Here is a 15,050-nt window from a genome sequence, read left to right as displayed (position 1 = left end):
TTTCACAATGTATTTGTTTACGACAAATAATCCTTATTATGAGTTCAATTTTATTAGGCAGTAGCTCTATGCTTTAAAATCAGTTTCTCACTGGAAAAAAAAAAATCTTGAAAGCTGCATAAAGATTGTCATTTCATGGTTTGTGCATGTGTCTGATGAAGACACTCTTCTTGATGAAGAAGAGAGTGTAGAAGTTCACAGAAAGAAATGAGACATAAACTCACAGTAAATGTCCAATTGAGCAAAGCTTTCAGCTTTTTTTGTTCATTATGATTCCAGAATGGTACCACGTGGAAGTGCTAGATTGTAAATTGTGAGGATGTAAATTTTCATTAGTTTTCTACCCACTGTGCTGATATTCATTTGGTATTTCTAGGGACTTCCACAACCAAAGTAGCAGGAACACTGCTATTACTAATAACTTAGGATTTCTTCTTATTTTTACCTGCAATAAATAGTTAAACAGCATTCGATGTGTAGCAAAATGTAAAAGTAAAATTTAACTGTGTGCACACCGTATTGGTATTATCTTCTGGTTCAAAGCCAATAGTAATGACAATCAGTTTTTTTAAGTTTTTAAGAACAAACCCACCCTCAATTATTGTAGGAAAATGTTTCTTTATGGAAATAGGAGTCTGCCAGCAGCTGGTGAAATAGCAATCACAATGTATTTCTAGGGATATAGTGTATATTTGTTTTGTTTTCTGATAATTCTGTTTTCTTTAAGGGTAGACTCTTTGCCACAAAAGGCCAAGAAGGTAGTACTCCTGCAGGCCCGTTCAGCTTCTCATTGACAGTGACATACAAGAAAAATATTAGAGGTTGCCTGGTTAATAGAGAGTTGGCTACTTCATTGAACAAGTTTAGCTCTTATACCTTCTCCTTCTGTTACTGAGGAAAACGAGGCCTGATTTTTAAACTCAATTCTGGTTACAGAACTTGATCTGAGGAAAGCAACATCCTTGATTTGGTTATTTATTCCCATTTCTATTCAAATTGCTCTTTTATTGCATTCAGAAAGTGATCTTCTAGCTATCACAGAATTATCTTAAATTAATGCCTGCAAAATTTTAATGGGGAAGGATCATCACTGTAAATAAATAGCTACCCTGTTTCAAATGCCCTCCCAAATAAAAAATAATTATAGCTTCATGACAGAGAAAAAAAGGATGTTAATCAGATACATTTTTTACATACCCAGTTAGGTTGTCTCAGTGAGCATTAAATTATTACAAAGATAGATAAAGTGAGTATATTTATTGCAGAGGGTCATGTTTTTCTATATTTTAAAGTCTCCTTTGAAATTAAAACGTTGCTTTGTTTATATAAAGTACCAAGTGATACATTTGTTTCAGTAAACAACTTTATTTTTACACTTAAATGTCATGTAAATTCCTTATTGAAATGTTTTCAGTCTCCTTTTTTCATTTTTCTTTTCTATGATAGAGCTTTTGCTTAAATAACTCTTCATACTTCTCAAACGGCATCTTTTCAAATTTTTGTCTGCTGAAAAAATATGAGAAAAACTTAGGAGAACTTAGTTTGTTCAACATAGAGATGAGATGGCAAAGGGAACCTAACTGCAGTCTTTCACTACCTATGGGGAAAGCTACAGTGAAGACAGCACCAAACCTTTCTTAGAAGTGCTCAGCAAAAAGACACAAGACAAAGGTCTCAAATTACTTTCCCAACGTATTGACTACCCCTGCCAATTTGGTGTCATCTGGGAACTTGCTGAGGATACACCGCACCTTGTCATTGAGGGCATCAGTGAAGATACTGCACAATGCTGGCCCTAATATCAAGCCCTGAGGAACTCCCGTCTAGCTATCTACCAAAACTTCATGTAAGTCTTCACAAAGACTTGCCCCAAACTTTTCCCAGGGACTGAAGTGGAGCAGTATTTGATTACCTGGACTTCGGACTGTCTTTTTTTTCTTTTTTTTTTTTTTCTAAGTGGACATAACATTTTGGGTTTAATTGTTGAGTATTTTTGTATTTCAAAGTCACATAAAACTTTGCCATATTTGCTAGCAGGTGAACTGGTTTTGTGAAACCAAAATCAATGCCAAACACAACCAGAGAGAGTTTCACAATGTTGTAACCTGCTGCTAAACTCCATGCTCCCATGAAGGTGCACCACTTCTCCTCCTGCCATTCCCTCAGAAACTAAGATCCCTCCCTTTTACAGATAAGAGACGAGCAGTTTACCAAGCACATCTGAATCATAACATTTGCAATACTTTAAAAGACTTCCAAGACCATTCTAAAATGCACACATAAAAATTATATAATTCTGTATGTACTGTCAACAAGCCTGATGATTGTGGGCTGTACTAGTCAGTTTTTCCTATCTCTCACACCATCAGTTCCAGCTCCAATTCACAGAACCTCCTTGCTAATTTCTCTGGCATTGTCAGTCTTTCAGCAGGTCTGTGAAGAGAAGATAATTGCTGCTTCAATCTCCATCTCTGACCTGAGAAGGGAAAATTTGTTTGAAATATTATGTCGTCTGGAAGGAAAAAAAGTTACAGAAAAAGTGGTGTGGAAGGAGATTTTAAAAAATAATAAAATGCTGTTCCTCCCTTTTTCCCTTTCTAGCAAATGAATCGATGATCTCTAGGCTTTACACCCAGAGGCTGCATTTTAACCATTTGTAAGTATCTAACCTTTTCAAAACACGTTGTACTATAATGGTTTCCATGAGAATGCTGCTATGCTATGTAATCCTGTGGGAAACTACCATGAAGTCCCGAGGACAAACGTGGGCCAATCTGCTGAAAAAGGTCCTCCAGGAAACCTGTTACAAATAAACCCCACCAAATTACAAAAGAGAGTGTGTTCCTCCTCCAGCACCCCTGCGCTTTGGGGAGACAGAGTGGGCGCCCCCACCGCCCGTCCCCAGCTCCCCCCAATCCAAGTAGGGCTGCCCCTGTCCCTGCACCTGCCGGTGCCCCTGCCCCTTTTGACGGGACTGGATAGGCAGGACGAGCCCGAAATGCTCCGACTCCTTCAGTACTCCAGGCATCGGAGTTGAAGGGTCTGCTGAGGGAGAGGGATTTTTCGAAGAACACAAGTTCCAACCTGCTGTAACTTGAAATGGTGGCGGGGTCCACACCTCAGCCCTCTGGAGGTTGGCAAGGCGATGGGGCAGTCCTGGCCACTCTGTCCTGCCGCCCGCCGGGCCGGGTGGGGCGGCCGGGCCGGGTGGGGCGGCAGGTCCGGGCCGGGCCGTGCCGTGCCGGGCCGTGCCGAGCGGCGCTTTCCGCGGCAGCCTGGCGGGGGCGCTGCGAGCCCGGCGTTGCGGGGCGAGCGCGGCGGCAGCGAGCGGCGCCTCCGCCGGCCCAAGGCAGCCCGCGGCGGCGGGTGGGAGAGCGGGGCAGCGTCTCCCGCTTTTCCTCTGCGCTCTCCGGAGACGCGGAGGACGCTCGCCCCGCTGACAACCCCGCTCCTCTCCCCCCCGCTTGAAGTGGAGCTCTTCGGCCGTGAAGGGGCTCGTCGTCCCTGCGCGGGAGTCAACGCCGCCGTCGGTCTCGCCGTCCCAGGGGCGCTGGGGTGCAGTTCCCTGGGCTGTGCCCCCTGGGCGCGGTGCCTCTCCCTTGCCGGGTGGAACGGGGACAGGCAAGTCCCCCAGATAGCTTGCGCAGGGGAGGCAAACCCCGCCGTTGCCCGGCCGGATTGCCTTGCCCCCGGGCGGCCGCACACCGCCTCCCCGCTCTCCCGGCGGGTCGGGCAGGGGGTGGCCGGTGGCAAAGACCGCAGGCTGGAAGCGGAGAAAGTTGGAAAGGCCTTGGGGAGAGCGCGGGGCAGGGGTACGGGCACGGAGGAGGAGCGGGGAGAAGCCGCACCGGAGCACCGGGAGGAGCCGGAGGAAATCTGCTGGCGGCGTTTCAGGCGCCTGAGGGGTAGGGGAGGAAAGAGGACCCGGGAAGGGAGCACCGCTCCGGGGTACCGCTGACAGGGAGGGGAGAGCACCGCCACCAGCCGGGGGAGGCGGGAGGAGCGCCAGTGACCTGCCGCAGATCAGCTCATCCGCCGCCAAGCCAAGCCGCCCCTACCGCCGGAGGATGCACGGAGCGTCGGCTGCCCTCACGGTCCCGCCGCCGTCTCCTCCTCCCGAGGGCGGCTGCGGGCAGCAGCGGGAGGGCCAGCAGGGATAGAGGAAAGCGAGGAAAGTTGTGAGCGGCGGGCGCAGGGCTGTGTACCCCGGAGGGGCAAGAGAGCACCGCAGGCATCAGCGCGGAGAAAGTGGGATCGGAAAGCAGTTTCTGGGCTCGCTGCCGGCGAAGCGCCTTTAACCATCCTCCCAGGGATGAAGGGGAACTGGGAAAGTAACTCGGCGAAGTGAGTGGGATTCTGATTTTTTTTTTTTTTTTTTTTTTTGTGTCTTCCTCCTTTTTTCCTCCTAATCCGAAAGGAAGGACCTGTTCAAAAGGAAGGCAAAAGCCGCCGTCTGCACCCGCTGCCGGGAGAGATACGGGAGAGGAGGGCACTGCACACCGGCACCCCTGCCTGCGCCGAGCGAGAGTGCGGGATCCAGAGCTCGGTTCTCGGGCAACATGATCGTGTACCAAAGCAGCTACATATAGTAAACAGATTCATCATACGACAGAGCGCAGGAAGGTGAGACAGAAGCAGAAACAGAAACTAACATTGAAAGGAAGAGGCGAAGAAAAAAAAAAAAGGCAGTAACTGCGAATTACTTCCAGAGAGAGTGGGTGGATGTTGTGCAGCAGCAGCGACTTGGGATTTCAGGGGATGCACCCTTAGATTTTACTTCTCTCTAGTCTGAGCCTCCCTTCTCTGGTGGCAGAAAGCCGCTGTGTTGATGGTAAGAAAACAGGAGGGTTTCGTTCAGCAGTGCTTGAAATGCCCTACTGATCTGCCTTGAGGATTTTTATTTTTTTCCTGGTGGATGTTGGTTCTTGACCTTGATTTTGAATCCTTTTAGTTACATCGCAGTTCTTGTTTTGTGTTTTTTATTTCCTTTGGCGAGGAGTGGAAAGGGGGAGGCTGGCTTCGGTTCTGAAAGTTGCGATCATTATTATTTTGGAGCCAGCATGTGCACCAACATAGTGTACGAGTGGCTGAAGACCCTGCAGCTCCTCCAGTACGCGGAGTCCTTCGTCGATAATGGCTACGACGACCTGGAGGTCTGCAAGCAGATCGGGGACCCGGACCTGGATGCCATCGGCGTTGCCGTTCCACACCACCGGCGCCGGATCCACGAAGCCGTGCGGCGGCTGAAGGAGGCGGACGAGACGGCGGCGGGGCTCTACTTCACCCTGGAGCCGCAGCCGCCGCCTTCGCCCCCGCGGCCGGCGCCCCCCGCCGCTGGGCGCTGCCCCCGCCGAGTGTCGGGGCAGGAGGAGGCCCGGCGGGGGGCGGGTCCCCGGCAGCGCCCCGGCGGGCGGCGGGGGGCGCCCGGTGGCGGGGGGCTGGTCGCCTACCCCAGGCTGAAGCTGAAGATCATGATCCGGGACAAGCTCATCCGCGACGGCATCAACCTGAGTAAACCCCCCTACTCCAACAAGGTAAGCAGGGCCCGCCGGCCCTGCCCTCTGGGGGACACCGTGTTCCCAAGTGTGGTGGGGCAGTGGTGGCAGCTGGACCTCCAGCTGGAGATGAGGGGGTCCAGCAGGGCCTGATCCCACCTCTGTCACGTCTCATGAGTGTCTCAGATGCACCTGTGGCATTTTCAGAGGGAAACATAGTCAGGATGCAGCACTGGCCAGGTGTGGAGACACAGGGCCGACACAGGTCAGATCCACCAAGGCTTGGTGGCCTGATGTGGACTTACAGGGTGGTGCAGCATTGTGCTGCGTTTTGGTTTCGCCTCTTTTTATTAACCGGTTCTTTTAGTCCAGTGTGGTTTGGGGCGTGAAGGCAGAAATTGACAGGACAGACTTAATGGTTTGGGGTTTTGTTTGTTTGTTTTTCTTTTCTATGGAACTTTTCCATTGTGTTGGAGAGTGATGTCTTCTCTCTTTTCTTAAAGGTCATACTTCAGTGTCAGTTTCTGTTGTCAAAATGGCTCATGAAGCAAGTGGTAATGTGGCTGGAGGAACAACTCCTTCTGTTGCCTAGATTTATTTACTGAAGGATGATAGTGACTGGTGAATGTCAAAACTATCCATCAGCTGCTCCAGCATAAGTCTGTTTGTGTGCAGGACACAAAGTCTGCTGATTAATATGGTTTGGAAGACACAAATTGTTTTGTCTAAAGTTTTCTGTAGGTTTCCTGCTGAAAACATCATATGCAGAATAAATACAACTATAGAATTAAATGGATTATACCATGGAGGAGAAAACTATTTGTGAAAGAAAATAAGGTATTATAATGCATGATTTCATCTGATTTCAGAACAAAGTGCTTCAAAGTTGTTTCATGACCCAAGTTGCCTGTATTTTCTTTAATGATTAAGTCTTACAAAGTTGACCTTCAACTTGTGGGTACTTTTTACCTCTGCAAAGCTTCTGAAGGTTTGGAAGCAAGGTGACAGGGAAGTATGCAGGTCTGAGTTCACATAAACACGAGAAATTAAAATTTAGAATGAATTGTCTGCTGTAGGGGACCTGGATGTGAGGATAAGGAGCAATATTCAACTTAGATAACAATGCTGAAGTACAGATAATAAGAGTGATAGGAGAGTAAGTTTCAGGACTCCAGTTTTTTAACCACTTGGAGATAGAGAGCCACTAGTCAGTTCTCAAGTGCAGCACAGTTGACTAGTTTGAGATATTTATTTGCTCTCTTTTCCTGATACATCTGCTTGATGACATTGTCAGAGACAGTGTATCAAATCTGATAGGACAGTAGCCAAATCTAACAGAACATCCATGAACATCTAGTCTAAGTACAGCATCTTCTAAAAGTTACTGTGTCATTTCAGAGATTTTTTTTTTCTCCCCTTGCAGTGATACATCATTGGACTTTCAAAATTACCATGACATGTCTTATATAAAAGAACTTCTATGAAAGTTCTGCCTTATCAGTGAAGCTGCAGCATATTACCCACCTCCATAGCCCTGTTACACTTCTTGATTTCGACTTCATGTGTGTTCGTAGTTGCCAATTCCATTTCACCAAGTGGTTCCTCTGCCTTATCTTTTCTATACCTCTTGCATAGAAATTGTAAAATTTCTAAGATGCCAGCATATGACATCAAGGAAATTAAAATCTTTGGCGTTGATTTCTTCTTTAGCTCACCTTATTTTAATTTGATGCGTCTGATAATAGTGTAGATTAACTGTCAGGGCAAGTTCCTTTCACACAGAAAACATCAGTCTGCTTTAATTGCTTTAAATCTAAAAGCAATATTCGGAATAGAAAGAGGAACCAAGCTTACTTTCCTAGTTTTATTTCAGCCTGTGGTGTCAATGTATTTATTTTGGATGATAAATGCATATAACCTCATTTTTTACAGTAATAGAAAAACTTTCTCCATCTCCTCAGTGTGAATCACTTCACATCATAGCATGTTGTAAGAAACCATAAAGCTGGCAAGATTTGAGTGAGTGTTGCTCAACATGTGTTGTTCTGAATGCCACCCACTGTAGCAATCCATCTCCAAAACGGCTTAAAGGGAATAGCAAAAGATCACATCACTGCACATTATTCACTGGATGTTGTTTAGAGCAAGAAAAATGATATACTGTATTCTCTCATTTGGGAAAGAGCCATATTATAACAGTGTCTCTTCAAACAAACAAACAAAAACCAAAAAACCCCAAACCCCAAAACTTTCAAAAATTGTGGATATAATTTAAGCAACCTGTGTTATACTTTTTTAGTATAGAATAAGCAGTGTACAGACTTGTGCATGTCAAAACAATGTGGATGTATTCTCTGCTGTGCCAAGGATTAAAGAATCAGCTTGGGGTTTGTGGCAAGATTTTTGTATACATTTGTCATATGTCCATTTACAGATGGTCACATGGATATTCTGGAGCAGGGCACTAGACACTGACCTGCTTGACGTCTCTGTGCATTTCTGGTGCTGCTGTGCTGCTTCCCTCCATGGCTTACATGGAGAGTGCACCATCTCTTCTTGTTAATATCTATGAATGGAAAGTAGTATCTATGAATGGAGGAGCATGCTTGTTTGTGTATGCATGTGTGTATACGTATGTGCATTTTTCTGGTTTCAGGAAGAATACTTCATGTGTTTGGTTATGTAGTTCTCAGACAATTTTGGCATTTTATTTGGAAAAGTCCCAGAGAACTGGAAGTACTGCTTCTCTGTCTTGTTCATAAGCTTTTGGTAGTTGCCTTAGTTGTAGATATGTCAGAAAATTAAAAAAAAAAATATTGAATGTGTCTGCAGAGATGCTAAAAGCATCATCTTACTGTTGTTTGAGTGCTGTTGCTGTATTTTCAGATGAAGGATGAAACAACAGAGGATACACGTGCATTGGCATGGTAAATTCTAGTTTAGCTTAGTTTGATTACAGTCAGTAAAAATGACTAACAATTACTTAGCAGAATGTAATATAAAATAAAAACATAAAAATGATAAAATATAAACATCTCTTAAAGATGTTCAAACTTTGAAATGAAGCCATGTGTGGGGGCAACTTCAGACATGGAGAATTAGAACAAGTCTTCACCTCCTCAAATCGTATTTTAACTATTTTTCAGGTATAAACCAAGGAATATGACTGTAACTGAGGAGAACTCCACAGAAGTCAGGTTTTGTTCCATGTTGGTAATGCTCCTTAATACTCAAAGCTTTCTGCTTTACCTTCATGCCTGCTGTTGCTGGCTGATAGCCTTAGAAGTCAGATATATCTGAGAAGGTGAAGGACTTGAATGCCCTTCAAACAAGAACTTGTGGTACCTCTTTGAGCCAGATGAAACACCTGCGTCATCTCAAAACATCTAGCCACTTTAAAAAATTATCCTCGATGGTTGTAATTCTGTCCTTAATTAGGAACTTAATTATGCTCATTATAGGAATACTATAAATATTCTTTTGCCATGTAGTTTTGGGGGATGAAGGAATGAGCAGACCCACTGGGTTCCAGTAAAGATGAATGAAGGAAAGCCCAACACTGACCCCAACCACCCAGATCAGAAGAAGTAGAGCCTTTACTTCCACTTAGAGACGCTTCTTGCCTTGGTGGGCTTGTTGCAAAATGGATTGTGCCAATGCTGGGTTTAAGCAGGAGTCATGTCACTAAATGTCACTGGGGTAGGGAAAGCAGAGGAGCACCTATTTTGTCAATATAAACACAAGTAAGGTACCTTGTTGTGGAACATGCCAAGAGAAATTAAGTATTCTATTTATCTCAAATATAGATTAAGTGACATTTAATAGTTTACTGAAATTTCATTACTATTTCTAATTGAAATAAATGGCCTGATCTGTTTCTTGGGGAACTTTATTCAATTTTTCATCTGCAGAGGATTGCAAATATATTTAACATCACTGAAAACATACATGTATTAAAAGCTCCCACACCAATAAATATGTTTGCTCAGCCTCACTAAAGTTATACTCATGTAGTTTTCAGTATTTATTAGTGAGAATAAAACTGTAGTGTAATATATGCATATGTACGTGACCTCATTGTCACTCCCTGTGCTGTTCATTATTATCAACACGCTTGGAAAATAAACACAAAAAATTTGACTGCATTTGAGGTTGTAATCTCAAGAGTTCAAGCAGATGTAGAAAAGTAAGAAGTCAGATCCAAGTGGGTATCTGCTTACACGCCCAACCACTTGTTTTTTAAGTTCTGTGCTGATGATATAGCACAGATTTGTGGTTCTGATTAAATCTTTGTTTAATCCTTGTCGCTGCAAAATGAGGAATATTTCACATAAGTTAAATGTTAAGAGGTAAAGATGCCAGCAATACTGCTTTGAAATACAGTGGTTCAAGCTGAGTCTGGACTGGATAATGTAGTCAGTGCTTTAGATATCTACAGAGTGAATTCAGTGAATTAAAAATATTGTGCTTTGAACAAATGGCAACACTCACCCATACTAGAATTAAACATCAACCTTTTTCTAAAGACCTGGCTGCTTTGGAATAACTGCATCAACTTTGATTAGCAGAGCATTCTCAAATATGCCTTGGGGAAAGCTGCCTATTGACAAAAGTACTAGTGCATTAAGTAGTAACAATATTTTCCTGGCAATAAATTAGCAAAGCTACAGGCAATGTTCAGGAAGTGAAAAGGTATTTTATATAAGAAACCACTGAATTTGCCTTTGACTCCATACCTCTGTTTTCTTTTAAAGAAAAGATATAAATATAGTATATTATATATCAGGCAGTTGTTTTAAAGTCCCAGTTTATTAAACTCAAAGAAAACAAACTGAAAAAGATCTTCTTCCAATCAGACCATTAAGGCAAAATGTTGCAGAATATGAATAATACAACAGTGTGCTGCATTTGCATGTGAATTATTCCTGAATATTTGAAAGTGTATTCAATCTCCTCTGGAGAAGTTGAATGTAAACCTTCTCGGGTTTCATTATCTCTCAGTTTTGAGGGGAGGAAGATCCCATTAGCGTATATTAAAGGTGGAGTCCTAAGAGACGATAGTATGAACTCCACAGCATTCTTGCCCCCTTTCTACGATAGTGTTCAGGTCCCCAGTGTATTTTCTCAGCTCTGGTGGTGGTGAGGACTGACAGAGGAGAAGGGAAGCATGTGGCCCCAGCTCCAAGGAGCTGTGCAGGGCTGAACTGCCTGTCACTGCCAGCAGCAGCAGCAGCTGCCCTGTAAGGGAGATCTGTCCCTTGTACTCCAACATGTCTCCAAGTTTGAAGGAAAAGCCAAACGTACAGGTCCCTGGCAAAAGAGAAATGCCTTTCCTCTTGTAGTTCCCTGAATGCTTTTTCTTCTTCCAAAGGACATGGTTCAGTCAAACCTCTGCAGTGTAAAGCTGAACTGAATTTTCTCACATAATGTGGGGTCTTGTGTACATACAGCATCTCAACAGTGACACCACCAGTGGCACGGCAGAAGTATAACTACCAGCTTCATGTCCACACACCGATAAACCTGTCCGTTTTAAAGAAGTTTGGTGATTATAAGTCTTTCTGAGGAGAAAACACATTTTAAAGAAAATATTTCTGTTGATACCCACACCCCCAGAGCTTCTGTCTCTGCCATATATAGGATGATGAAGCCCATACACACAACCATGTGTGAGGAATACCAAAGAAACTGAGATAATTTCTCCTCGATGAAGTAATCTTGTGGACCATGTTTCTAGTTTTGTTTATGACCAATATCATTAGTTCACATATACCATAATATATAGGGAAGCTGTGTCCCTGATTTCATATGTGAAATTGAATAAATTACCTCAAGTCATGAAAAATTTTAGAATGGTGAAGCATTTGGACCCACTACTGCAGCATCTTTGTCCATTGCTTTACAATTAAGAGTAAACTTCCTTGCGTGTAAGTAATAGAGATCAAGGAATAATCAGTAACTTGGCTATATGGCAATGAGTTATGCCTGTTAATTTTTCCTATGAGTTATACCCTATGTGCATATGTAATTATGAAGAGTCCCTATCCACTAACATATGTAGATCTGTATGTATAATCTGAAACATACTACCAGCTATTACAGAATTTTGAAAAGTGCAGCAAAGGGGTTTGAAGTGACAGGAATATTGTTATTGCAGATTAGGAATGAATTTATTATATCACTTACAGGATCTCACTTACTGGTTAGAGACTCTTCCAAAGTAGGAGAAGACAGAATGAATTAAGACTAGATTGGTAGGTTCAACTTTTAAATGTCTTGCTTTGTCAGTTTGAATGAGCCCCTTTGCTTGGTGTTTGACAAAGCTATCTGCTTCAATCTCTTTGTCTAGGTTAATATGACATCTCATATTGATGCTCTTATCTTGACAAATGTGGTGGCTTGTACGCGCTGCAGGAATCATCATCTATTAAAAGAGCACAGTGGTGCTATGTTTAGCACTGCTGCATTATTTTGGGACCGGCTATGCTGCACGAAGGGGAGAACTGGGTGAACCTTCCCCGACACTGGCAGTCTGCGAGCCAAGCTGGCCCAGAACTGTCTCCAGTGACTCATCCAGCCTCTTTGGTTTGTTGCTTGCAGATAGTTAAAAAAAACTCTTCTTACGATTTTGCAAAACAAAAGAGAAGTGCTGTGTCATGTGAAACACAAGTTAAGGGCCTTCAAATAGTATCTCGTCCTGGTTCTCACAAACTCAGCAGGATGTGAATGGCGGTGATGCACGCCTCTCATGGGAGCCTTGCTCCTCCAGTTGGTCTCATTCCCAGTGAAGTCAGTGAGGGTTTTGCCAGTGATTTCATTTGATGCTGGGTTTGGCGTGAAGTGTTTGAATTTAAATCAGCTAACAAGCACACCCTTACCGACTGTAATTGTTGTGGTGGGTGAGAACAGAATGACATGAGATGAGAATGATAAATACAGCAGTCGCATTCCAAAAAAAACCATATCAGAACATTTCAGAGTTTTAAATATTACCATTAGCAGCTTGAACAGCAGCTAGGTAGACTTTTGAAGATAGATCTTACAGATTTGTGCTAGAATAAATGTTTGGTAAATATTCTTGGAAATCTCCACTAATGTATATTGGCTGGAATCAAGTACACATAGTTGTTTACACCTGTCCTCCCAGTAACTCAAAATCAGAGAGAAATGTTAATAAAATACAGCAAAAAAAACCCTACAACTGGGTACAAATATGTGTTTTGTACAAGTTCTTTTTTCCAAAGAAGAAATGTGTTGGTTTTGACAATCCACACCCTGAAGGAGGCATGTGCTGTTTTCACTGCATATGTAGGTAGGAATTTTACAGGGAAATTAAGTCTGCTTTTGACCTGGTGTGGTTAAGAAAAGAGTTAAAAAGCTGAAAAAAAACCCTCGCCTTTCAGTCTCAGACTAAGAAAATCTTGTACTTTCTTTTTTTTTCCCAGAGTTAGTTAAGTGGCCACTTGGCCATGCTCTCACATGCACAGAAGGAAATATTTTTATTAGCAGAAAAAGGCATTGAGAGCTTCAGTGGCTGAGAGCTGGAGCTAGGCTATTCATGCTGTGAAGAAGGCCAAAAGCCAGTATAAACCAAAAACTTAATAAGTCAATATACCATAGAGAAAAAAAAATCCCTTAAAAACCAAAACTAGGAGTGGGAGCCAGTTCTGCATCTGTACCCTTGGTTTGTGGATAGAGTTGTTTGCTGGGAGTGACTCTTCTGCACCAGCAAGCTCCTGTCCCTTGGGCTCTGCATCTACCAGCCCTGCTGTCTCAGAGCCTGCTGTGGACCCCAGAGCTCCCCATTCCCTGACTTCTCCTAAATCATCTCCACTACGTCTGCCTAAAGGAATACTATCTTCTTCCCTAAGAGCAATCCCTCTCCCACCAATAATATACACCTTTTGCCTTCATTCTCCCTAATCTTTTTCTCCCTGATCTGAATTTGCTCAACAAAGCTATGGAGTGTTAACCAAAATCTGTTTGAGTGGAAAGACAGAACTGATGCAGTGATACCTTTTTGTACAGCTGGAAATGACAACACTGTGTCTTTCTCACTTGATCCCACCCTATCCCAGTCTCTGTATGACTTTCATTCCATCTCCTTCTCCTGCTACCCCAGATCCCCAGATTGTAATTTGGATCCTTCTCTCTCCTCCCCCATGCTCTGATGAGAAGACACACTTACACACTCAGGATAGTGGGGCTGTCACTTCTCCCTCCTTCATGCTCAGTGTCCCCAGATGCCTTCCGGTTGACCAGCACAGTTGGCTGAGCCCAAGACCTTGTCTCACAGAGCCAGCACTCTAGACTTTGATCTTAAAAATTTTGATCTTAAAACTGCCACAAGCTGCAGTTATACAAAGTCCCTCCAGCCTCAGTTCTGTGGCAGAAAGAAGGGATTGATCTAGAAAAAGCAGGATGTATTATTGCTTTTGAACATATGTATGGGACTGACATGTATATGTATGGGGCTGAATGTATAATAAATAAATGTTAATAAATAAATTCAAACATCATCAGACATTATGAGTTCAATGCAAAAATGTTGGAAGTTGGTTGTTTTTTTTTTATTTTTCATAATTTGTTAATGCTAATCATGTGATCATGATAATAGCTTCTAATCGCAGCATCTCTGAATTCTTGTCTGATTATTTAGTGGTTGCCAAAATGTTTTTCTTCGAATTGTGTTGAAACCTGTTCTACTAATAACTGCTTGTGTTGAACTGCATTGAGAATTTTTACACAAATTAATCTCTGATTGTTTGTATAGCTTGCAGTTAAGGTTTCCCCCTAAATACTTCCCCCTATTAGTTTAACAAAGCTTTTTCCATAGCTAGGGAGTGAGAAGTACCAGAATAAAGAATCATCAGGAATTTAACTTGCCCTTGAGAAGGTCTTTTACAAATCTATATGTGCTAGTTCCTAGGCTAAGAATTTCAACCTAAAGATAAGAATGAGTGACTTTTTCAGGCCCTGAGTCTACATTCTCTCTCATATCAGACCAAACATCACAAGGAAATCTCATTTTAAAACTCAAACCTGAAGAAGTTCAAGACTTAATAAAGAGAACTGTGGGAATTACTAACCAAGAAGGTTTGTCCATTTTAAGGTATTAACATTCAAAAAAAGGATAAAAAACAGAAAATAAGGAAATGTGGCTGAAACTAGACCAAGAGATCTGGAAAAAGAGTCACTTTAATTTCACCTGCATTTTTGTTTTCATGTGAAGAAAACTTATTGGACTTTTGCTGTAACAGCTTCTAAAGAAGATTTTGCCAAGAGAGTATTTCAGGGAGATGATTTTTCACATACACTTGATATTTACACAGTGGTAAAAATAATGCTCCGTATCTTGTGGAGTAAAATGGAGCCAGAGAAAGTTTGACGGGAATACCACTAGCTGGTTTCTGTCCAAGGTTAAAAATTGCATACACTAAGGACATACTTCATGCAGTCAGTGACTAGAAGTAAAAAAAGTGTGTGACATTGCTAATAATGTCAAAACCAAACAAAAAATCCAACGTCATTTAATTTTTATCTCTTTAAGACGTA

At 42.8% G+C, this 15,050-nt stretch overlaps 1 protein-coding gene across 3 annotated transcripts in view; it reads left to right on the top strand.

The window, feature by feature from the left end:
* Positions 1-4,612: 4,612 nt before the first annotated feature.
* The window catches only part of SASH1 (SAM and SH3 domain containing 1), a gene marked incomplete at both ends in the record, with an annotated part of 539,456 nt that continues 529,018 nt past the window's right edge, over positions 4,613-15,050 (top strand). For 2 of the 3 annotated variants that reach the window (XM_080342259.1, XM_080342258.1), the window contains one exon: positions 5,061-5,534. In XM_080342259.1, the coding sequence (XP_080198385.1) occupies positions 5,061-5,534 (474 nt within the window). Of the gene's footprint in view, positions 4,624-5,059; positions 5,535-15,050 lie in introns of those variants that run through there. The other variant, XM_080342260.1, reaches the window with a different exon arrangement.

This window comes from Nesoenas mayeri (assembly GCF_963082525.1).
Source record: "Nesoenas mayeri genome assembly, chromosome: 3".
NCBI classification, from domain to species: domain Eukaryota; kingdom Metazoa; phylum Chordata; class Aves; order Columbiformes; family Columbidae; genus Nesoenas; species Nesoenas mayeri.
Note: the sequence above shows the minus strand (reverse complement) of the source record. Positions and strands in the feature narration are given on the sequence as shown.